Here is a 24,241-nt window from a genome sequence, read left to right on the forward strand (position 1 = left end):
CTATTCCGGCGGAAGTCTGCGAGCCCAGTGCCGGAAGTACCCACTACCCAGGAGGCTAAGAGTGCCGCTATCTGCTCCGGGCCCGCTCCTCCTGCGCTCTCTCTGCGGAATAGCTTGATTGCCCCCCGGCACCACGAAGAGCCTGATCCAGGCGCAGCCGCTAGCACCATGGCCGCTCCAGACTTGTCCACCAACCTCCAAGAGGAGGCCACCTGCGCCATCTGCCTTGATTACTTCACCGACCCAGTGATGACTGACTGCGGCCACAACTTCTGCCGGGAGTGCATCCGACGTTGCTGGGGCCAGCCGGAGGGCCCGTACGCGTGCCCCGAGTGCCGCGAGGTGTCGGCGCAGAGGAACCTACGGCCCAACCGCCCGCTCGCCAAAATGGCAGAAATGGCACGGCGCTTGCACCCGCCTTCGCCCGTCCCCCAGGGCGTCTGCGCGGCGCACCGGGAGCCGCTAACCACCTTCTGCGGCGACGACCTCAGCCTGCTGTGCCCCACCTGCGAGCGCTCGGAGCACTGGGCTCACCGGGTGCGACCGCTGCAGGAGGCGGCGGACGACCTCAAGGTGCGTTCCATCGGGTGCAACCGGCCCATGCCTGGTGCGAAGGGATGTCCGGTTATTGCCCTGCCCAGAGTTGAGGGAGTGTGAGTTACAGTTAACTTGATCCTGTAAGGGGGTCAGGATTTAGCCTGTCTTCCAGGATGAGATGCACCGGCATTCTGGGAAAACCAGGTGTTGGTAGTCAGTCCTGACTGAGCTGGGAAAACTTGTGAAGGGGCCTACTGGCAGATCAACAGTTTGGCCTATGTCAGAGTTGATACTTGACCAGTGTGTTACCATCACAGCATGAACTCGGGTAACCAGAATAAACCAGGCACCAAGTCAACTTTGCTTTGGGTTTTAGCACAAAGGTTTGGAGCTTCTAGAGATCGTCCCTGTAATTTTTCCTGTTGTTTGGTCCATACCCGTTTAACAATTGTTGTAGCAGGTTTACCTTCCTGCCACCACAGGCCCCTTGATGGTGCCACAAGTGACATGATAAGCCCCGAAGGGACAACACTAAAGCTACTCTGTTGCCAAAGAAGGAAACCTTTGTCCTCTACCCTGTCAGGTTCACTGAACTTAACAAACTGACTAGACAGATCAGCAGGAAAAGCCACAGCTTAAGTAACACATTAAATTTCTCTTGCATAGGTCTTCACACAAGAAAAGAGAAAGAAAACCAAAGAGGAACAGTTACCCTAGGCCTTTTATCCCAAAAGGTGTGGATCCCAGAAAGAGACCTTGTGAACTGACTAGGAGATAGGCCAAGGGCAGAGAGAATCTCCCTCCTGTAGAGTTGATCTCTGTCTTCTGCATGTTAGGCATCGGTGGCTGTTCAGTGGCCTCACCTCCATAGCCTCACAGGAGCAGATGTGGGTGTGGCGACACCACCTGCTTTCTGGTGACACCCGGAAATCAGCAGATAGCTTTTACCTGTGACCAGTGAGGTCTACAGTGAGCCATTCCTCCACCCACTAGAGCTTGGGATGGGAGTTCTTTAGGCCAGGCTGGCCTACATGGTTTTGGTGACAGGTTCATTCTTGGCCTCTGGCCCCAGGGCCATGAGTGAGTATCCAGAGGGGAACCTTCCATCCTCCAGCAGAACCAAAGAGATGGGAGGAAGGTTCACATAGGCAGGAACTGGCAGCTGAGGGGAGAGCCCAGGCCTATCCCAGGGCCTCCTGGAAGGAAGTCTGCACCCTACCCTAACCAATGGTAGGGTTGCATGCAACTAGTGCTTGAGGCCTTTGCGGACACGTACGCATGCTGCTTCTGCTGCCCAGCCATTTAAACTACCGTTCCTGACTTCAGCATTGAGATAGGGGCTGGCAAGATGGCTCAGGCAGTTAAAAGCTCTTACTGCTTTTCCGGATTGCCTGAGTTCAGTTCCCAGCACTTGTGCTGAGCAGTTCCCAGCTGCCTGTGACTTCAGCTCTAAGGGGATCTGACCTGTCTGGCCTCTGCAGGCATGCACACTTAAGTGCACATGCCACTTGCTGACATACATGAGCAAAATAATGAAAATATTAAAAAAAAAAAAAAGAGAAAATGGCTGGATGTGGTTGCTTCTGTCTGATATCCCAGCTACTATAGAGGCTGAAGCAGGAAAATCAAAGTTCAGGGCCTATATAAATTCAAAGCCAGTGTAAGACCCTATTGCAAACTTAAAAAGGGCTAGATGAAACTCCGCGATAAGGCACTTCTTCGAGTACACAAGGTCCAGGGCTCCAGGAGCAAACACTGGAAAGACTCAGGCAGAGCTTGGGGCACAACCAGTAGGTGTACGTGATGATGGGGGTGGATGGATGGGATAGGCCTGAATTTTCAAAAGTAAGGCAGCCTCTGGGATAGGCCTGTGGCTTCTACCACAGCCCCGATGAGGGCTGAGCCCCCATAGCAGCTAGATTTCACCCCTTCTTCCTGAGCTGACTTCAGGATCTCCCCAGCACCTCGCCCAGGCCTGGAGGTGATGAGGATTGGATTGATATCACAGACCCTAGAGGAGACAAGCATGTATAGAGGTGTTTACTATTCCGAGATGCACAAACCTGCAGGAGAGTGGAAAAGGAAACAGGACTGGGTCCTGCCTGGGAAGATACAGCCCGACCCTGAGGGGCTCTGAGGAAAGGCACTGTGGGAAGCCATATCTAGTTTGAACTCCCATGGTACATTCCCCACTCCCATCTTACAGACAGCTATGAACACACGCTCCTGCATGCTGTCCAGGGTCAAGACGTGTCTCCTAAGGGCCGTTTCCTGGCTCACAGGCGACTGCCTTCTTGGTGTGTTCTCTTGTTTCCAGAAGAAGGAGCAGGAACGCTCTAATCCCATCCAGAGGACCTTACTCTCATGTCCCAGTCAGTCACCTTCTAAAAGTCTAGCCCACCACCTGGTGGTGGAATTGGGGGTGGGGGGAACACTCAAGCCTTAGCCTTGGGTGACCCTTGTGACCACAGATGGAAAGAGGAGGGGACAGTGTCTTGAAGGGAGAAAAGCTGGGTCTTCAGTGCCAGCTTGGTAGTTGTGTCCTATTGAGAGAGCCTGGACACTCCTACCGAGCACAGAACAAGCTATCTGCAGAGGTGAGCAGGGCTGGCTCAGGGTCATGGGGCTGAGAACTAATAATAAGGAGAAACCTCAACTGTGACGTTCAATGAATTTGGGAAAGGGGAGGGGTCCTAGAGGGGATCCCGCCAAATCAGGAGGATGCCTGCTAGTTAGAGGGCATTGTATCTACCATTGTCAGGGCAGATTTCATTGGGTCCAATGGGGAAGAGGGTGGGATAGGAGGTTGGGAGGGGAAAGACAGACTTCTATGTCTGGGCCCTACCTATAGGCCTGATGCCTCTTGGGATTCTCATGGCACCGCCTGGTCTCCATCCCACCAGGGGAGGCTGGAGAAGTCACTGGAGCACCTGCGGAAACAAATGGAGGATGCGATGCTGTTCCAAGCCCAGGCTGAGGAAACCTGTGCCTTGTGGCAGGCAGGTGCTGGGTCTGGGTTGAGGGAGGGATCATTGAATCAGTAGCCAGTTGCCAGACTAGCCTCACTGAGACACGCCAGCTGGAATGTGTGCGTACATGTAAGTAATATAGGATACCTGCATTGAGTACCTCTCTGGGGCCCTGGCGTGCTTGAGTTCGGGGTTACAGAGGGAACAGACAGGAGGATTCCCAAGGGTAGATTTGGTTGGTGTCAGGGACAGGCTAGGTACAGGGAGGTCTCCAGCAGTAGATTTAGGAGTCAGGGAGATATTTGGCATTGGGGTAGATTTAGTCTGTTTGGCTGTGGGATAGCATCTTTGGCTGGCTGACACCTGGAGCTAGGCTTGGAGCCTATGTAACTGATGCTGAGTGTGGTTGGTCCCAGAAGTGGATCTTGGTCTGGGTAGCCAAGGGTGGTAGATTGAGGTCTGAGGGCTTGAGGGGTGGTGGGTTCGGGTTGTAAATGGCCCCAAGTGGTGTCTGGGCAACTCTAGTTGACAGATGGGATGTGCTGTCAGATACTGGGGTCTAGGCAGCTTCTGGTGGTATATTCTGTAATCAGCCTAGAGTGGTGGATTTGGGGTGTGAGCATTCGAAGGGATCAGTCCCTGGTCTAGCATCAGGTGTCTCCCTCAGCTGTCCCTCTTGTGCCCTGCAGAAGATGGTGGAGAGCCAGCGGCAGAATGTGCTGGGCGAGTTTGAGAGGCTGCGCCGCCTACTGGCAGAGGAGGAGCAGCAGCTGCTGCAGAAGCTGGAGGAGGAGGAGCTGGAGGTTCTGCCCCGCCTGCGGGAAGGAGCTGCACGGCTAGGCCAGCAAAGCACGCAGCTCGCGGCCCTCGTCTCAGAGCTTGAGAGCCGCTGCCAGCTGCCAGCACTGGGTTTATTGCAGGTGAGTGGGCTGGATGGAGTGTCCCGGAAGTCCCTAAGGGGAACATCAAGTGTACACCCGACCTCCAACCCCACTGCTTCCTATCCAGGCACGCAGCAGGCCCTGTACCTGCCTGCCACTGGGCTGCCACTCGACTTGCAGTACGTCCCCAAGTCCCAGCCACTTGCAAACCTTCTGCCTCTCCCACTGACCATGACCATGCTGCCGCCTAATGAGCCACACTGTGCTCTATGGAGGGAGGGTGGCGAACAGACAGACATACGGAGAGACAGAGAGACAGAAGGTTCAGAATGAGAAAGCATTTGTTCACAACAGACTCAAGTCTGCAGAGAGCATGCCCTCCCCATCTCTCCTGTACACTCCACAGCAGCTAAGGCAGGCACCCCAGAAAAGTGCTCTTGGGTCTCCATGGAGATGGGCACAGCGGGGATGCTCCAGTTCCTTGAATAAAAGGGTGTAGTGTTGGGTATCAGCCATGCACGCCTTCCTTCATGACTGCTGACCTGAAATTCTGAATGTTCTGATCGTGCTGCTGAGTAGCTGCTGTGAGGTTGGGATAAGGAGAAGGGCAAGCGCCACGTGTTCCGCCCCCGTGGGCTTTTACTTTCAGTCTACAGTTGGTTGAGTCTGCAGGTGTGAAGCCAGGGCATTCACTGAGGTGGGCCACGTAAGAAGTCCCCCTCACTCAGCTTCTCCTTTTCTTAAGCTGACCACAGTTGCAGGCCCCAGTGTACACAGCCACGTGGACGTGGCTCAGCCTGTGTGCTTTCAAGGGAGGGGCAAGATAGAACTTGTTTCACTGGAGGAGTCTTGACATCTTCATCCTTGTTCTCGACCCCTGAGAGCTCTCAGTAGGGACTTCTGGCCTACCCCTTTCAGCTTGAGACCTACACTCTTAGACTCTCCACTCACCCCTGGATGTTCAAGTATCTTTGTAGGGTGCTGCCTCCCTTTCTGTTACAACGATGTGAGACAGGGGAGTCGAGGTCAAACAACAGCCTCTGAGAGGGGCTCTCAGAACCCTCAGGACAAATCACCTCAGGAAAATGCTCCTCATAATCCCGCATGGTAGGGAGTACGTTGTGATGTGCATCTGGAGAGAGATATTCAAACTGTAGCTGGTCCCTTAGCCCTCAGCATATCTCTCGCTCTCGCTCTCGCTCTCCCTCTCGCTCCCCCTCCCTCCCTCCCTCCCTCCCTCTTCTGCTCCCTCCCAACCCTTGACCCATTAGAATTATTCCCAAGATGTGAGCTCCAACCCTGCTCTTCTCTAGATCTTGGCTTCTCTTCATGTTCCCTAAACCAGACCACTTGGTCCCCCTACACTGTCTCAGAGTACTCTAGATGACCATGAAACATGACTCTTAGTTCTAGGGCCTTTTAGCAGACTCAGGGCTTCAGTCTCCCCGTTTGTCCAGTAAACATTGATGAGATTCAGGGGATGACTGCTGAGAGGTCACTCAGAGGCTGTGGGGTTCACCGTCCCTTCCTTAGGGGCTCAGCTTTGCTTTGTCCTCCCCCACGCCCCAGTGCCATCTACCTGGTGTATGGATCCAGGCATCTGAGACTGACTCTTGGCCTTCCATGCAGGACAGAGGCAGTGTGTTCCCTCTAGGGCCCAGATGTCCAGGTACACAGCAGGGACTTCCTCATTGGGAAGAGACACCTAGGGACTTCAACCTTTACCAAGCTGTCATGGTTAGAGCCTGACAGACAAAAGGCTCTGCGCTCCTGGAGGGAGAACTAGGGAAGCGGAGAGGACTGAAGACAGAGGCCTGTGTCCGTAAAGCTCAGTCTCTGACAGCCAGAAGTGAGGAGAAGCCCTGGGGTGGAGTGCTGAGTGCCGAGAGAGTTTTGTGTGTGTAACTGACTGCTAATGTGCACAGGTATTTTATTTCTGGGGTACAGTGTGATGTTTCCCCATGTGTGTACAGACTCTGCACTGATTAAATCAGGGGTGCCTCTCACCTGGTCTTTTTGTCTTTTTTTGAGTGCTGAACTCATTCAAATCTTAGTTCTGGGAGAAGGTCTCACAAGGCCCTACCCCTCCTTGAAGATGTCTATACTTTGCTGTATGTTGGGTTTTTGAGTGACATACCCACTGATAAGGTGCCCATACTCTTGTACGCAGCCAGGAAGGCTCACTGGTACAGACAGTCAATAGGAAAGACCAAACTTGTTCTGTGGTGCATCGGATGTGATAGGTGCATATAATGTTAACCACAGTCAGCCTCCTGGGCTCTCTTAGGAAGACGGGGAGGCTTGGAAATGGGGGTCTATGTGAGCACCAGGTTTAGACTTGTTGCTGTGTATGTGGTTTCAGCCATCCACTCATGTCTCACTACCAGGCTAGCTGCCACCTGTGTCCCCATACGTAAAGTACTTTACACACGGAACTTTATTTCCTTATGATTCTAGGCGCCAGAAGTAGAAGACCAGGGTGTCAGTGGGGTTAGTGTGTTAACTTATTTTGTTGCTGTGAAACGCCCAAGGCTGGAGACTGAAAGTCCAAACAGCATGCTGGCAGCTTGGCAGGGTGGCACCTTGGTGTGTCATGTTATGGCAATGACATCATACTTTAAGGACATGAACGAGGGAGATTGCTTAGTGAGACAGGAGGCTAGAGGAGAAGAAAAGGCCAATGTGCTCTTAACTCTTATAAGAGCTAACCAGGCTCCTTGTGAACTGTATTATATTAATTCCTTCCAACGGTAAGCCCCCACACCTTCTTTTAAATTGTATCTCTTAAACGCCACACCACTTCTTAACATCTTCACAGGGACCAAATGCCTATGCATATCTAGGACAGTTACCACAAACGACTCATAGAGGTTGGTGTCTCTCAAGGCCTCCGTCTTCTCCCATGTTCTCACCTGTCACTCCTCTGCATGTCTGTCCTTGTGCAAGTCACCAATCACAGTTGTCAGTCACAGATACTGCTCTAGAGAGACAGATTCTGGGGTGGCAGGAGCTTTTATGTCCCTTCGTGTTTGGCAGGGGCGAGCAGTAGCGGCAGGCAGGAGGAGGCAGCAGCACATGGCCCTCTGGTGTCCTTGATGGATAGGTCCTGGACCTACGAGCGTTCTGGTGGGCCTAGGGAGTGGAGACCCCTCTGCTGTCCTTGTTGCAGGCAGTGCTGCGGCTGCTGGGCAGGCCTGGGTATCAGGATTCCGTGACCCTCAACACCAGCCAGTGTTGAGCTCTTGTCCCAACGCCACTTGGCCCAAGGGTCACTCAGACCCTTGACCGTAAGGATTTGACATCTCCCTGGATCTCTTGGCCAGGACCTGAGGTTTCTGGTATCTTTTTTTTTTTTTTTTTTTTTTTTTTTTTTTTTTTTTTTTTCGGAGCTGGGGACCGAACCCAGGGCCTTGCGCTTCCTAGGCAAGCGCTCTACCACTGAGCTAAATCCCCAACCCCTGGTTCTTTTTTTTTTTTTTTTTTGGTTCTTTTTTTTTTTTTTTTTTTTCGGAGCTGGATGGTATCTTAAACCCATTTGTTTTTTAGCTGAGTCTCATTGCCCTCTCTCTGTCCCTCTGCGTATTGTATTGCCACCCATCCTCCTCCTCAGCCACCTGACTGGGCAGCATCTGCTGTCTCTGTTGCTGCCTTTCAAATATCACCAGCTCAGCCGGTGTCGCTGAATGAGGTGAGAAGAGACCACTAGAAGAGAGTCTTGTTGGCCTGTTGGAGTCCTGGAGAAGCAGACAGGAGGGTGCCTCTGAAGCTGGCACGCCACGGGAGCAATACAGCCTATTTCTGAAGTAGAGACAGGATTTCTCTATCACTAACAGCTTTGCCTCCAAGCACCAGTCGCAGCGTCCTGTGAGGCCACCAGGGGGCGTGCTACCCCAGGTTCCTGAAGGAGAGTCTCAGAGGCTGTTCTTGCCTCAGGAGCAGGAGGGTCTGTTGCAGTGTTTGCATAGCTGGGGACTATGGAGGGCTGAGATGACATGGGTGGTTAGGGCAGCAAGGGGGAGTCCAACAGCTGCAGTTAGGGAGTAAACGGCCCATCCTTCAGCATCTTTTCGAGTCTTCAGGAAAATGAATGTTAGAAGTGCTTAACAGTAAGACTTGGAACGATTAATGCTAATAGTGATTTTTTTTTTAAAGAGATTTTATTGGTTCAATACACCCATGCAGTAGATCTTGAGCTTGTCCACTCTGACTCCCCTCACACCCCGGCATCCCCTTCCCCTCCCTCCCCCCAGCACATACTCTTGCCACCTTCTTGTCTTCTTCTCTCCCTCACTGTCTTTATTTAACCTACTGAGTCCAGTTCGTGTTGCCCATATATGATGGGCAACCTACCAGCAGCCTAGTGCGCCCCTCCCCCACTGGTGCCGGACTTCCCGACTGGCTTGGTCTCGTGCAGGTCACCCCAGCTGCTGTGAGATCCTAAGTGGCATGTCCAGAAGCAGCATTTCCCAGCCCTCCTCTCCGTCCTCCAGCTCCGGCACCTTCCCCTCCCCATGGCCTGTGACGGGGAGCTGGGTGGGGATGTGCATGCAGACGTGAATGACTCACTTAGGGTTGAACACTCAGTGGTCACTTACTCTCGGCACTCTAACTAGTGTTGAGGCTCTGCATTGACTGCTGCGCACTGGAGAGAGGCTTCTCTAGCCGAGGCGAGAGCAGCAGTTATCTGTGGATATAAATGTAAATATTTGAAGGTAGTCGACAAAGCAACAGTAGTAATTTGTATCCCTCTAGGGCCTGTGGCCTCCCCAGCCTTACCAGGCATGAATCCCTTCCTCCTGTGGAACAGGCCTCACACTCAAGAAAGCAGTTAGCTACCCCGTGGCCTCCATGCTGTCTTGCCTTGGCATTGTACCATGGTCAGCCTCTGAGTGAGGTCGTTGATTTCGGTGCTGTGGAAGCTTGCCCCTAGGAGAGGAATTTCTAGGGCAGCTCAACTTGGTTTTCTGTGACCCACAACCAATGTGTGTTGACTCTCCAGCAGTAGGGGCTTACCTTCTAGTTATGATGGCTAACCAAGAGCAAATGGTGAGCCTGTGTTTGGGGGGCATATGGGGCTTCTCTGTATAGGGATGTATAGAAAAGTAATTTTTGACAGACTGGCTCTGTCTTGAAATGCAAGGTTTGAGGGAGAGAGGGACAGAGCTTGGTCACTGACTGTGAAGTACTGTTGTGGACTAGATAAATAGACACAGAAGGAAGAATATCAAGGAATGGGGCCAAGCTGGGGCACCTGTGGGACATTGGAGAGGGCACTGGGGCAAGGGGCAAAAAGACACAGTAGGGCCACAGGCTGGACTCCTGGTGAAAAGCCTGACCTTACACAGCACACCCCATCTAGGAGGCAAGTACACAGGCCTGTCCTATCCTAAGAGTGACAGGGAATCTGCTTGGGATTCTGTAGACAGAGTAGACAGTGACCCATTGTTTGCTGTAGGTGAGAGGAAGAGGCCGAACTTGATGTAGGCCTGGCCTCTCCTTTCAGGAGATATTGACACAGGTCTCTAGGTCCCCTACAGTGTTCCTATGTCTGAGGCGTTGTTAGACCCACTGTGTGTGTCTGTCCCATGGGGCTGGAGTGACCTGGGGAGGACCAGGTAACAAGCCTTTGTACTGAGTGTACACTTTCTTCCCCCTACAGGACATTAAGGACGCCCTGTGCAGGTATGAGCCTGGGCATCTGGGCAGGATGTGGGTGGGGCCCGGCTGCTGGCCCCAAGCGTGAAGCTGAGCTGTCCCCTGTAGGGTGCAGGATGTGAAGCTGCAGCCTCCAGCAGTGGTGCCCATGGAGCTGAGGACTGTGTGCCGGGTCCCAGGGCTGGTGGAGACCCTGCGGAGGTTCCGAGGTGGGTGTACAGTCCTGGGAGCAGAGCTGCCGAGCCCCAGGACGTAACATGGACCCAGTATCTTAGAACACCAGTCGTAGAAACTTCCCTCTGCTTTAGACACTATACCATGTATGAGTGTGTTCCGACCGAGCATTCTCCACAGGACTGACCGGCTTCAGATTCTACCTGTAAGACCCAGGAAAGGCCCATATTTCCATTTCCCTGCTCTTACTCCAGAGTCCTCACAACCCCTGTCTAATGTTAGGTGATTTGCGAGGTGGCTCACAAAATCCAGGAGACATTTTGCTCAGTGTTAACAGTTTGCTAAAGAATCTGCAGCTAAGGAAGAGGTGGTGGGTGAGGCTGGAGGGCAGCGTGAAGCCTTCCTGCGCTCACTGCACACTACCCTCCTGCACTTTGAGGACTGGCCCCTTGGACCCAACCTTTGAGGAGCTTTAGGGATGTTCTGTTCTGTGGGCATAGTATGCCACACCATGGTGAGCAAGCTTGACCCCTGACTCCTGTCTTCACTCTGAAGTCAATGAATGAGGCTGAACTTTCTTCTGTCGCACAGCTGGCTTGTGGTGGCCAGCACCATCCTGAAGTGATCAACAGACCCCACCTGAGCCACCTTAGCAACCTAAGTTCAAGTGATGATGTAAGGAGACTCTTAGGATTGGCAAAGCAGATTTCAGGTCTTCTCTGGAGCCAGGGGTGGACTCTGCTGTTAAGTCCTGGTTGTCCGGGGGACTGCTGCCTTTGGTTCTAGCCAAAGGTCGACTGTCTGTGGGCCATGCCAGGCCTAGAGGTAGGTAGACCAGAACCAGCTGGGCTGTGGTCTGGGAGGAAACCCTCCTCCTGAGCAGCTCTGTGTTACCCTGGGAGCCACCAGAATGCTGTGGGCGTAGGGTACGGCTGCAACCCAAACCCACAGTCTTCTGATGGAGATTGAAAGAAGGAACAAATGTAGACAGTGTTCAGGACATATGGGGGCAGATCATCCTGGGCTACATGAACCCTCTCTCACATAGGAAATAGGAATGCAGTCAGAATGCCGATACCAGAAGCAGATGCAGGGCTGCTTTCTAGAGTATAGAGCTGGGTCTTTTTCCCAGAGGAGGGAGGCTCTCCATTGGGGCGGAGACCTATGGCTCCAGCAAATGGCCACGTGGGCTGCCAGGAAAACTTTGGCTGATTGCTAGAGCAATGGGGGTTGACTCGGGAGTCTGGTTGACCTCAGGCCTTTACACAGGTGACATAACCTTGGACCCAGACACCGCCAACCCGGAGCTGGTCTTATCTGAGGACCGGAGGAGTGTGCAGCGTGGTGAACAGCGGCAGGCCCTGCCTGACAGCCCAGAGCGGTTCGACCCAGGCCCCTGTGTGCTGGGCCAGGAGCGCATTACCTCTGGCCGCCACTACTGGGAGGTAGAAGTTGGGGACCAAACCAGCTGGGCACTTGGCGTGTGCAAAGAAACTGTCAACAGGAAGGAAAAGGGGGAGCTGTCCGCTGGCAATGGGTTCTGGATCCTGGTGTTCCTGGGGAGCTTCTATAACTCCAATGAGCGGGCCTTCTCCCCACTACGGGACCCTCCCAAGCGTGTGGGGATTTTTCTGGACTATGAAGCTGGTCATCTCTCATTCTACAGTGCCACAGATGGGTCGCTGTTGTTTATCTTCCCTGAGACCCCCTTCTCAGGTACACTGCGGCCTCTCTTCTCACCTCTGTCCAGCAGCCCAACCCCTATGACCATCTGCAGACTGATAGGTGTTTCTGGGGACACCCTTGGTCCCCAGTGACCCAAACCTTCTAGGAGAGTCCCTTCACCTCTCCTGGTCCTTTGTCCTGGCCATGCAGAGACCCAGGAGCCAGCTGGCACCCTGTGAAGATTAGGAGGAGCACACAGTGCCTTTCTGACCACATGTGGGAAACCACAAGTTCTCAGTCTCAGGCAGTCTGATTGAGAGTATATTGGGCTGGGCTCTGCCCTCATGCTGGGGATCATTCCCACCCCTGATGCCTCTTAGTGCCCAAAGCTCTCACCAAAGCACTAAGTCCCATGTGTCACCAGCACCTCAGATTCTAGGTTCCTGTAATGCCATAGACTTTTCCAGAAGTAGTCAAGGCTTGTCCATGCTGCTGTGAGCAGTCTGGTCTGCCTGCCAAGCACACCACACAGTCCCTGAAGTGATACTGGGTAAGGTTAGGTAGAGCCAGCTTCAAGCTCACCAGCATCTCAGGACTTGGTCTAATACATGGAAGACTGCTCAGAGCTGCTGGGTGTGGCTACAAAGAGAAATTAGAAGATAACAGCCTGATCCCAGAGATGAGACAGTCTGGTGGGGGCTAATCCTAAAGGAGTATTCAACGTTTGTATTCAGCACATAAGGGGCCCAGAAGTAGAACTCAGAAGTGACACTTGAACACACCCTTCTATTCTGAGACTTGTCTGGTTTTGCCCTCAAAAGGGCTCCCCTGGTGGCTGTGGTACACTGCCCCTGCTTTGCAGACTGAGCTGCACAGTCCGGAGTGCACAGGAGCCAGTAGTGACTGCTTTTGTATACACTTCCGGGAGTTTTATAGTCTATTTATTGAAAGGGAAACATTTAAATAAACTCATCTGAAATAGTGTCCTCTGCTTGTCCTTGGGTAAATAACTGAGACCTTGGGCGGGTAAAAACACTGTTTATTGCAAAGTTTGAACTGACTGGTTCCAACTTCCACTGAAGGGAATTACAACCCAGCTTCTGAGGGCATCTTCAGTCATGCTGTATAAATCCCTCTCTTCAACACACTACTAAAAATATATTTGAAAGAAAACGTAAAGGAAAAAGCTGACATGCCAGGCAGATAGGTGGTTACTGAAGAAGCAAGAGGGTCATAGGCCACCAGACCTAAGACACAGCTCTTTCACACACAGGCACAATAAATTGGGGGTTCCATCCATGTGTTCTTTATCACGTGTGTTGGATGTGTATGACACACCTAAAGGACTTGGCTCCCAGGAGTTAGTGGGGACTTTGTCATACAGCTCAACTAGCCCTTTTCCTGTTACCAGCTTTATTTTGAGAACACCCTATGATATTTCCATGTGTTTGTCCCAGGCAGGGGAAGCGTCACCGGTGAGTACAACACCTGGGTTATGCAGCCGCACTGGCTGTGACTTGTAGACAGTGCTGCGTTTGTGATGTCTGGGGCAGGAAACCCTGGCAAACAGATGAGACAGCTGTGTGGTTGAGACCAATGTGTGCTCCTAGCCATGGCTTTGGAGAAGAGCAGGACACAGGTCCTGAGGAAAGTTCATGACCAAAGCCAAACCTTGGCTTCTGTACGTCTGCTGAGATGGGCCTTGTCCAGGGAATAGACTTACAGCCAGGATCTCCCATGTCCTGAGCAGGAGCAGATGCCATACAGTGAGTGAGATGAAGGACAGATTAATTGAGTGGGTGAGCTCTGCTGGAGCAGGGTCCAAGTCCTTTCCCAGCAGTGAGGGAACTCTAAAATGAGACACTGCCAGAGAACCAGATGTTGGTTGGGAACAATCACACGAAAGCAGTGAAACCCTCCGAGCACAGAGAGACTCCTTAAGGTTCCTGGGAGCTGCTCTCCAGTCGTACTCATTCTTGGTTCCTCAGACCTAAGTCAAAGTCTTGTCACACAGATTCCCAACCACACAATTTAGCCAACCTAAGTGAATTAAAATATTAGAATTAGGGGTTGGGGATTTAGCTCAGTGGTAGAGCGCTTGCCTAGCAAACGCAGGGCCCTGGGTTCGGTCCCCAGCTCCGGAAAAAAGAAAAATATTAGAATTAAAAGACTTCTGTAAGGACAGCACGTGCTTTTAACCTCTAAGGCATTGGTTCTCAACCTTTCTAATGTCATTTAATTCAGCTCCTCCTGTTGTGGTGACCTCCAACCATAAAATTGTTGCTACTTAATAACTAGCTTTGCTTCTGTTACGAATAGTGATGTAAATATCTGATATGCAACTCAGGCTGAGAACCATAGCTCTAGGCCATCTCCAGCTTGTTTGTTTCCTTAACAAGATAGAACTTCAGTGTAGTTGCTATTTTGAGGCTGAGTTTCACTATGCAGACCAGGTTGGCCTTGAACTCACAGAGCTACAGGACTCTGCCTCCAGAGCCACCACAGCTAGCCCCTCGATGGTTTGCATTTCCTTAGTAGCTAAGGATATTGAATATTTTCATGTGTTTATTGGTTGTTTGCATGTCTTTTGACAGTTGTCTGTTTAATATTTTCATTGATATTTATAGTTCTTCAGTCAGTCTGGCTGCTGACCCTTTGTCAGATGACTAGCTGGCAAAGATGGCTCTCCTGTCCTGTCAGGTCTTTTTTCTGGCCATTACTTCCTTTGCTGGCCAGAGCTATTTGATTTTATGTTGTCCATTTATATTTCAGAAGGTTCCTATCTTGCCATGTACCCAGAGGCAAGGAGAATCTGACAGGAAAGTGAGCTCTGAGAGAAATGCTTGATGTTCCTGGAAAGCTTGTGGCTGACTGTTGAGAGAGCTCATACATCAGAGCAAGTGCGCTTGAAGTCAGGGTTTCCACAGTATTTTTGCTTGTGTTGCTTTAGCTGTAGAGGGACTGATTTCTCTTAGCCCGTTCTCCTCCCACCCTCTAGTTTTCATAATTAACTTAAGGACATTTCAATTTGTCCTCTTATCAGAGCTGTCCACTAAGAAGTGACACAGTCTGGGGTCCTCACCAGAGGCAGTATCAGGGGGCACAGACTTCGACTTAAAGCTCCCACACTAAGAGGGTGCATCATCCTTTTCACATATTCAGCAGCCCCGGGTGCTACATTATAACAACTAAGAACAAACTAGGGGTGTGTCTGTGTGCATGGATCCTGGTGAAATCACAGGACTGCAGGAGGGGCCGTGGGAAGACTGAAGGGTGGCCTAGTTTTTACAATGGCCTTGAACCAGCAGTCCCAAGACAACCTGGGTAAAGACTCCAGGAGGTTCATAGCCATCTTGGCATTTTTTATCCAAGAACTAAAGACCAAGAGATTCGGGCACACACTACACACAAGGGCAGGAGAGAGGCCAGGAGGTTCTGAAGAGCAATAGTGGAGGCCCCAGAGGTCAACAGATGCATGGGCAGCTGGGAGGGGTATGAGAGAGGAGCCAAAGGTCCTGCTGATCTCCAGTTATCAGTCTCTGGCAGCAGGGGCGCTCTAAAGAGACACCGGGGTCTCTTAAATTTATCACTTGACCCCAAAGAAATGGGAGTCCTCCACTATCTAGAGGGGACTCTTGTCTCTCAGATTTCAAACAGTTCTAACACTGTCAGAGCATTTTACAAGATGAACCTGAAACCCAGATGACTGTGGTGGATGAGGCTGCTTCTTGACCAGCGTAGATGTGCATATCCTTAGCCCTCTATTTAAACTTTAATCCTTCAGACTCTGAAGAGTATCTCAATGTCCCTCTTCCCAATGGAGCCACATTTTAATTGGTTTATTGAGGATAGGTGGCTGGACTCGACTTGGTGCACAAGTCGCGATTCCCCAAGTTCCATACATAACGCTGTGAAGATCCCAAACACCAGGGAGGTGACTCAATGAAGCAGAACACTCTCTGGCTGTTTTGCATCTTTTATTGGCGGGCACATCTTGCTCTGTAGGGCTGGGCCTCAGCGCACCTGAGCCAGGTTGTGCTTCTTGTAGAGTAGCGCCCGGCGCTTCTCGCGCTCGCGCACAAAGGCACGCAATCGCGCGGTGGGGAAGGTCACGGGCGTGGGCCGGGAACCGGTGGGGCCCTCCTCCGTCAGCCACCCGCACTGCAAGCAGGTGGAAGCGCACGGGCGACCCCTGAAGCAGAGAGTGGGTCAGCGGGATCTGAGGATTAGGCTGAATGGGGCAGGGGTTGGGGGGTGAGAAAAGCCAAGAGGGGAGGGCTGTACGGGGGCGGGGCTGGTGATGTGGGTTCGACAGGCCAGAGCAGTGAAGGGGGCGGGACGGAGCGGAGCGCTGGTTGAGCTACTTACCAGGGCCGAGCGCACAATGAACTCTGCAGGAAGGCTACCGCACCCCCTGATAATCCTGCATAGCAGCGACTCAATTGAATGAGTCCCTTGCGCAGGCCTTTCTGCAGGTCGCGAGTCCCCTCGCTGCTCACTGGGTACTCGCCACTCAGCCTGAGTGAGTGAGAGGCACAGGAGACTCAGTTACCCTTGGATGGACAGGAGATACTGAGACATCGAGCCCCCATAGAGGATGGTGGAGTATAGGAACTAAATTCACCTCTGGATCTATTTGTGGGGGTGCACAGGGCTTGGTGTTTGTGGCTTGACCCGCCCACCTAGCACAGATTCCCGGGACACTCCGGAAGGACTCACATAATGAAAGCTGTTACACCAATAGCCCAGATGTCTGTCTGTGGAACCGCCCCTTGGCCTTCCAGAAGTTCTGGAGCTGCAGAGAAGCATGAGTGGACACGAGGTTGGGCACAGTTGTGTAGGTCAGGTGGTAGATGTCAGTGGAGGAGCCAGGTGGCATGCAAGGGTATCTGGCCCAAGTGAATAGTCACCAGCATGTGGCTCTAGTGAGAGCCTGGTGGATGGGATGTCAGTGGAGCTGGGCGTGAGAGGGACAAGTAGGGAAGAACTTCCTCTCTGCCCCAACAGATCAGGAGACAGATCAGGAGTCTTATATGTACCCATGGTCTCTAGGTAGTCTTTGAAGTTTTCAGGAGGTGGGACCTTCTCTTGGCTGAGACTCTGGGCGTTACCCAGGTCTATAACCTTAAGCAGGTTGTACTCGGTGACCATCATGTTCTCCGACCTCAGGTCCAGGTGCAGGATGTGTTGGGCATGCAGGTACTGGGTGGCACTGAGCATCTGCCACAGGTAGTCCTTCACATCAGACTCTGAGTACGAGTCCCTAGGGGCACAGATGGCTCAGAACAGGCCCAAGGTAGAACATATCCTAGCAGGGCTTGACACACATGGGAAGGCTGAGAGCACTGCCCTGACAGACCAGAAGGGCCATCAGGCTCTGCTGAGTCTCAGCTAGATGGGGTCAGACAGTTCCCACAGTCCCTCCCAGAGATCTCTGCTTACATGACTGTCTCCCTGGCAGACCATGCTACCCCTCACCTCTCCGCCAGAGAGGGTAGCAGCTCAGGGCCAGAGCACAGCTCTAGGATGAGCACCAGGTGCCGGGGACTGAGGTAGGCAGCATGGAGTTGGGCCAGATGTGGGTGGTGCAGTCTCTTTAGTGCCTCATATTCTCTTAGTACAGTTGTCTTGTCCTCAGGCTGGTAGGGAACGATCTTAGCAGCCAGGGCCCGCCCACTTGCTTTCTCCCTACACTGCCTCACCACACTGAAGCGGCCCCTGCAGGAAGGAAACATGGGGAACTTGTGAGTAGTCCCCACACACTTAGAGCAGTAAGGACCAAGCTCGGGAAGCAGATAAGGTAAGGGGCCAATGACAGACACGCTGGGCAGTTGCACTGGAGTGTGGGTCATAGAAAGCCCCCAGGAAGAGTCGGGGGGCAGTCTCTACCTTCCCACCCTCCACAAACACCCCGCACCTCCGGATCTGTGTCTGGAAGGCAAAAGTCTTTGTGCTGGGAAGAAGCTGGGCTGGTCTCCCCCGGCTGCTTTCCTCCTCAGAAGCTGTGAGAAGTGAGACAGGGGATCTAGTCATAGAGGGACATCCAGGCAGCCCTATCCCTCCCACCATCTCTCAGTCCCTTCCCAAGCTCTACAAAAATGGCCGTTTAGGCTCCCGTGCATTCTGACCTCCCGTTCCTTGAACAACTAACTTTGTGCGTGTTGGAGGAGAAACTTGGATAGGGAGGGGCCATGGCGGAATCTGTTCACTAACCGCAAACGTGGTAATGGCAGAGAGCATTCCAGGATGGGACGGGATAGCAAGCAAACATCACCTACCGTCCGTGAGTCTACACCATCCATTTCTAATCTACCAGAGCAGCACTCTTCCATCAGATGCAAACACAACACCCCGTAAAGTCAAAACTGACCATGGTCAACTGCAGCCAGGGCAACATGAGGAGGGGTGGTGAGGGGAGGACAGGAGGAGGATGGGGTCCCCCAGGGAGTGTAGGTTCTGAATGCTGAATGCAGGCATGTAGATCATTCATGGACAAGAGGGTGTCTGTGCCTGATCTGATGGCCCCTTATCTGCCCCATCCGCCCCAAAGCTCACCCAGGTGGTTGGGTCCTCCAAGGAGGACCTGTTCTGAGGGGCTACTGTAGGGGCCCATCCCTGCTTTGCTGACACATGCTGTCCGGAAGGTATACATGCCACCCCGGGGCAGCTTGCCAGTGAGGTAGCAGCAGTCGGAGATGTCAGAGGCCAGGGTTGTCCAGCTGCCTCCTGACCACATGGGAGAGAGTAAGAAGCCGTTGTGGAGGACCAAGGGAACCCCTCTCCTGAGGGCACCCACAGACAGAGAGCAGACACACCCACTTAGAACCTTTCCATGCCAACCCTTCCCACGCCTCAGGAAACCTATACCTTCTATACAGCACTGCACAATGTAGGTCACTGGGCCATAGGATTCCACAGGCTTCCAGACCAGCAACACTGCATCCGTGTATAGTTCCCCCACCTCCGGGCGTGGAGAAGATGAAGGGCGCTCTGCAAGGGCAACTCTGTGGTCAGCACGGATACTCAAGGAAAACCCTCTGGCCACACCCATCTCACTCGCAGCACCTGCCAGGCCTACCTTCCACTTTCTCTGTCATTTGATAGAGAGGGGCCTCAAGCTAGGATGAATAGAAGAGGCTGGTGCTTCTCCTAGTGGGGGTAGGAGGTTCAGGGATACCTGCCTGGCAATCTCTGTCTAGATCCCTATTGGCTGGCCACCTCACCAGGGCACACTCGAGACCCTATGGAGTGGCCCTGCTTAGTGCCTCATCTCTGCTGAGTGTCCTAGCCCAAGGCTAGCAGGCCAATCAGTGATGGACTGGTCCCACAGCTAGCCCAATAGTCCCTGTCTTCATCACCCTAGATGCATCGTCGGATGCTGTGTGGACCAGAAAGCAATACAGGAAGATAGGTGGTACAGTCAGGAGAGGAAGTTTATATCTCAGGCATGTATGTGTAAGGCTTTCTGTCCAGCAGTGGAGCACAGAAATAGACTCTTCGGCACTAGGTGTGGCATTAGTAGCTTTACTTACTTCTTTGATTTTCTTGACTTCCCTATAAGCCCCAAGTTCCATGGACCCTCAGATAAGAAACCAGTATTGTCCTGCTCACTAAGCAAAATCAGATGCCCTGGAACTCCCAGCCTAGCCCTCGTGGCCTGGTTCCAGTGTGGACCACACACCTGCTTTCCGGAGGACACCTGTGGTGACTGCTGTCCCTAGTGGGTTGCTCACACAGCAGGTATATGTGCCCAGATCCTCCTCCGTCACCACCAGAATGGTCAGCAGCTGGAAGTTCTTCAGGGTGGAAGAGATGAGGAGGTGGCCGCTGCTCTCCAGAAGGGCCCCATCTGTGACAAGACAAAACCAGCCTTGACTTTGCCCCAGGAGAGCCACAGCATGCCACTAGGCCTGCGACTGCTGCTCGGCCACACCAATCCAGCACCCAGACTCTAGGACAGCTCCTTTACCTTTGCTCCAGGTAGCCTGGGCAGTTGGCTGGGCCAACACCTGGCAGGCCAGTGTCACTGATTGGCCCAGGACCACAGCCTCATCAGAGAGTTCTCTTAGGAAGGATGGCGCTGAGAGGGGGCAAAAGAAGAGCTGTGAGAGGAAACTGCCTGACCAGACAGCCAGGTCTGGACCCTGGTCAGATTTCCAAGCTTAGAGCTCTGTACCAGAACCCCACCGTGCTCTCACACTGTTGTGATGCCTGCTTACCTTGGTCCCTGCCCTTCAGGCCTGATAGCCGGAAAGAAGCTAGGCCTGCCTTCTTTCTGGGAGGCCCTTCCTTCTCAGGACCTGTGGAAGAAAGAGGCCCAGGAGCTCAGGGGGAAGCAGGAATATGTAGCGAACCAGAACCACGCTTGCTGAAGTCATCCCCAACATCCTTTGCAGCAGGCCACCAGGACACTGAGGCCTGCAGCATAAGGCAAATACAGATGCCTGAGGGGTGGCTAGGAGGCTGGCCCTGGGCTTAGGAAAGTCAGAGGTCATGGAGGCTCTGAAGATGAAGGAGATCTGGGGTCACCGAGAGCTGTCAGAAGATCTGGGTTTGGGTGGCTCCTGGGCCGGAGATCTGGGTTCTGGTTAATTGACCCATGGACCCTCTCTCTCATCAGAGGCCTGCCCGTGCTGTTAGCCCCAGGCCTCTGTAGCCGTTATGTATCAGTGATGGTCTCAGATACCCAGTAAGGAGGGGTGTCACGGCTGCAGAGGGGAAATCCTAGGATTTGAGCCAAGACATATGGGGTCAGGCTGGGAGGTGTGGGTCATATAGAAGAGGAAGAGGAGGCCAATGGGGAACTCGAGGGGGCACAGGAGACCTTGGTAGCCCCATGGAAGCAGAAGAAGGGACATGTGGACATGCCAAAGGATGGGGGAGGTCACCTTCCGGCTTGCCCTTCAGGATCCTGGAGATGTGAGCCATGGAAGCCTTCACCCTCTGGCGCAGCCCAAGCTCCACGGGCTCCTCCCCTGACAGGCACCTCCCAGGGAATTGGAAGAGGCCACGGGAGGGGGACCACTTGCGCTTCCTGCCCACAGCAGCCTCGCCCAGCAGTGCTTCCAGGTCCCCTGGCTCCTGTGGCTCCTCTGTAATCTCCAGACCAGCACGCAGTCCCAGCTCGCCTGGCCAGGGCCACACAGCCTCCTCCGGGAACTCCGCCAGCCCTTGCCCCTCTTCAGTTTCAGAGCCAGGTGACTCTGGCTGCTCTACAGGTTTGGGGACCCTCCTGAAGATCATGAACTCAAACGGGAGATACTTGATGTCATATAGATCGGAGAGGTTGAGGTAGGCAGGATCTACCTCTGAAATGTCCAAGGAGATGGTGTCGGCTGCTTCTGCATCACCAGACAGATCCCGGATCTGTACCAGGGAAACCTGCTCAACTTCCTCCCAGGGGGTGAGGCTTGGCGAGGTCCTTAGGGGAACCCCACTGGCCTCAGCAATGGGCCCTGAGCTGTCCAGAGGTTGAGGGCTCTCAGTCGCTGCTTCATCTTGCTCTTCTGAGGACTGGGACACAGCCCAGGCCATCCTGGCCCAAAGGGGACCCTGCCCTAACATCCCCCCTGCATCCCCACCAAAGGCGAAGGTGCCATATCCTGCCACCCCTGCATAGCCCCCACGGGATTCCAGAGAGAACTTCCGGGTGGTGGCCTGCTCCTGAGGCCGCTGGAGAGGAGGCGTGAAGTCACATGTGTCCCCAGCTTCCGACAAGCCTTCGGTATCCAGGGATGCATCTACTTGGGAGGCTGACCCTGGAGAACTGGAGGGAACTGGACATGGCTTTTCAGGTAGATAGCTATCCTGAGGTTCCTTCTGAGAACCCAGAAGGGGGCTTGCTTGCGCTGGGAATGGGGCTGCCTGAGGCTGTTCTGAAAAGAGTGGGCCACAGGGTTTTGAGAGCTCTTTCTTCGATGACTGTGGAGGTAAGGAGCCACACAATTGTGATGATGGAGAGCCACAGCCCTCCTGCGGACCAGAACCCAGTTCAGAGTGACAGGAAGAGGCTGGTTTCCCTCTACAGCTATCCTGGGATGACCCCTCTTGCTTAACAGGCCTCAGGTCACCACTGGTAGGTGAAAAGGGGACAGACTCCTGCAAGAACCCTTCTTTGTGTCCCATGCCCTTGGCGGTGGTTTCATGAGTCAACCCCGAGGAGGGTGGGGACAGGTATTGTTCCTTGTATGCCCCAGGAGAGGGGCTGGCTGTGCCTGGTGGGTTGTCCAGGGAGCGGCTTCGGCCTGGGACCTCTCTGACATTGGAACTAGGTAGTCGCAGAGCGGTCTCAAAGGAGGGTGTCTTGGTCATCAGAGAGGCCTGCTCCTCATTAGCAGCCTCTTCCTCCAACACACTAAACTCCATCAGCGGCTCTCGTAGCCCGGGCAGGGCCCTTGCAATGTACCCGCCCTTTAGCAGGTGGCGTCTCCGAGCTGGGTGCCTCTTGGCGCCCAACGCTTTGCTCCCACGCTCTGCACCCTCACCAGCTTGCTGGTAGAACAAGCTGCTGATGACGCTGTGCCGGGGCACACAACCTGGGCTTGCTGGAGGCCCAGCACTCTGGGGGGGTGCCGGCATGGCTGCATCAGCAGTGGACATGCTGGCCTCTGTCTCCTCCGGGAGGCTGGCTGAAGGCCGCAGAAAGCCCCGAGGGTGCAGCAGTGGCGAGTGAGTGACAGGGGAAGGTGGCAGTGACTTAGCCCTGGCAAATGGGGCAAGCTCATTGTCCGAGGAAGACGATGAGCTAGAGGATCCGCTGGCTTCCCCTCGTAGGTGCCGGGCCACTCCTAGAGATGGACTGTCTGGAGGACCCTGGAGCAGCTCAGGGATGGAGCGCATCACCAGGATAGACTTGTAGCTCATCAAGGAACGCTGGAAATGGGGACAGGGGGACATCCATTGGGCATGTCTAGGCATGGCAGGATGCTCATTGCCTCTTTGATCCCGTAGGGCCCAGAGGGGACATCCGGGTCTTCTGCACCTACTATTGCTCTGCCCCACCACCTGATGTACTTAAGGAAACCCAGAATCATAGAGCAGGCCAGCCCTACGTGGGGCACACAGCTAGGTTCAGGTTCCCTTCCCTGGCCTCAGCACCTCTTTCCTGGGAAAGGGGGACTCACCTGCCAGCGACTGCGAGCAAGAAGGAACTTGAGCTGTTTGGTGTTGATGAAGTGGGCCTCCTCAGCAGGCATGGACTTCTGCAGGGGGAGGGGAGAGGCTGTGGTAACAGGAAACGAAATGGACCCTGGTGCCCTGGTGGGTGCCTTCCAGGCATGCAGGCCCAGCAGGGTGGAGGCAAAAACTCAGAGTCTCTCCTCTCAGACACTTTGGGGTCGGGACACTGCAAACCCCTCTCTCAGATGCCCAGCAAGGCAGAAGGAACCCCTTGTTGTTAACTGTGTAGCGACTTTGTCCTGACCCCCTTGCCAATATGAAGGCACGAGTGTGCCTTCTGAATTGGGGGGGCCACAGGCCAGAATAATCCAAACTGATGAGAACTCTTGGCCTGTTTCCCTCTCTGCAGAGCAGCGAATTGAGCTCTAGTTGGGCCTACTTACCAGGAACCAGGGGTGAGCAAGGCACTGGGAAGCACTAGGCCGGGCCCTGGAGGAAGAAAAAAGCCAGGTGGGCTAGTCAGTCTCTAGTCAGTCACTAGTCAGTCACTAGTCAGTCACTAGTCAGTTGCTAGTCAGTCGCTAGTCAGTTGCTAGTCAGTCACTAGTCAGTCGCTAGTCAGTCAGGACCCTGGGACAGGGCTGACTGGAGCTTGGGCAGGTGAAGGACAGTTGTGCACTCACCTGGGGGTCTTTTGCAGTGTGGCCTTGATGAAGTCCTTGGCATCCTCACTCAGATGGGCAGCCATGGGACTGCTCCAAGAGACCCGCCCCTCCAAAACATTGAGCAGGGTGGCACGGTCACTCTCTCCAGCGAATGGGGATGAACAGGTGAGGCTGAAAGCAGAGAAGTACAGAAGCTGACTCTTGGAGAAGATTCCCTGACCGAAAAGGCACCACGCTCATCCAGACCCGAGGGTTCTAGGAAATGTCCCAGGCTGGACCAGAACAATCCAGGAATAGCTTGGAGCAGGGATCCAGGCTTGGTTATGAGGGCTCAGACTGCGATGAGAATCCAGGGTTCAGGCTGAGGTGGGGATTAGAACTTGTCCAATAGCAGAGACGGAGGCTCAGCTTGAGAGGGAGACGTGAGGTAAGCCTGAGGTGGTTATCTTGGCTCTGGTTTAGGTAAAAATGAAGGCTCATCCTGAGGTGGTCACTTGCCCTTGTCCTGACATGGAGACTCATATCCAAAACAGGACAGAGATATAGATTCAGCTTGCAAGATGGACATAGCCTTAAT

The 24,241-nt window shown here is 53.5% G+C and overlaps 2 protein-coding genes across 9 annotated transcripts in view; one reads left to right on the forward strand and one right to left on the reverse strand.

Annotated features, from left to right (window-relative positions):
* Nucleotides 1-26: 26 nt before the first annotated feature.
* Nucleotides 27-12,865, forward strand: Trim11 (tripartite motif-containing 11). 3 transcript variants are annotated; one of them, NM_001399546.1, is made up of 6 exons: nt 27-573; nt 3,441-3,536; nt 4,196-4,426; nt 10,047-10,069; nt 10,151-10,251; nt 11,486-12,865. In NM_001399546.1, exons 1-6 carry the CDS (start codon nt 169-171, stop codon nt 12,031-12,033), a joined length of 1,404 nt encoding a protein of 467 aa, NP_001386475.1. In that variant the 5' UTR covers nt 27-168; the 3' UTR covers nt 12,034-12,865. The 3 variants fall into 3 exon arrangements, 2 of the variants coding, with proteins under 2 accessions (NP_001386475.1, XP_087429008.1); XR_015630775.1 differs by lacking the exon at nt 10,047-10,069 and having other exon boundaries at nt 43-573; nt 4,196-4,430; nt 10,133-10,251; XM_087572882.1 differs by lacking the exons at nt 10,047-10,069; nt 10,151-10,251; nt 11,486-12,865 and adding an exon at nt 4,515-6,393 and having other exon boundaries at nt 43-573.
* Nucleotides 12,866-15,841: 2,976 nt separating this feature from the next.
* Nucleotides 15,842-24,241, reverse strand: part of Obscn (obscurin, cytoskeletal calmodulin and titin-interacting RhoGEF) — a 150,547-nt gene continuing 142,147 nt past the window's right edge. For all 6 annotated transcript variants that reach the window (XM_087574963.1, XM_087574962.1, XM_087574961.1 and 3 more), the window contains 15 exons: nt 23,683-23,835; nt 23,443-23,488; nt 23,005-23,082; nt 20,770-22,753; nt 20,101-20,181; nt 19,851-19,961; nt 19,563-19,730; nt 18,749-18,871; nt 18,437-18,607; nt 17,799-17,883; nt 17,360-17,599; nt 16,921-17,144; nt 16,601-16,676; nt 16,250-16,399; nt 15,842-16,073 (listed from right to left, as the gene is read on the reverse strand). In XM_087574963.1, coding sequence (XP_087431089.1) covers nt 15,896-16,073; nt 16,250-16,399; nt 16,601-16,676; nt 16,921-17,144; nt 17,360-17,599; nt 17,799-17,883; nt 18,437-18,607; nt 18,749-18,871; nt 19,563-19,730; nt 19,851-19,961; nt 20,101-20,181; nt 20,770-22,753; nt 23,005-23,082; nt 23,443-23,488; nt 23,683-23,835 — 3,868 coding nt within the window. In that variant the 3' untranslated portion in view covers nt 15,842-15,895. The remainder of the gene's footprint in view (nt 16,074-16,249; nt 16,400-16,600; nt 16,677-16,920; nt 17,145-17,359; nt 17,600-17,798; nt 17,884-18,436; nt 18,608-18,748; nt 18,872-19,562; nt 19,731-19,850; nt 19,962-20,100; nt 20,182-20,769; nt 22,754-23,004; nt 23,083-23,442; nt 23,489-23,682; nt 23,836-24,241) is intronic.

The sequence above is a fragment of the Rattus norvegicus genome, chromosome 10 (genome assembly GCF_021556685.1).
Source record: "Rattus norvegicus strain SHRSP/BbbUtx chromosome 10, alternate assembly SHRSP_T2T, whole genome shotgun sequence".
Lineage (NCBI taxonomy): Eukaryota > Metazoa > Chordata > Mammalia > Rodentia > Muridae > Rattus > Rattus norvegicus.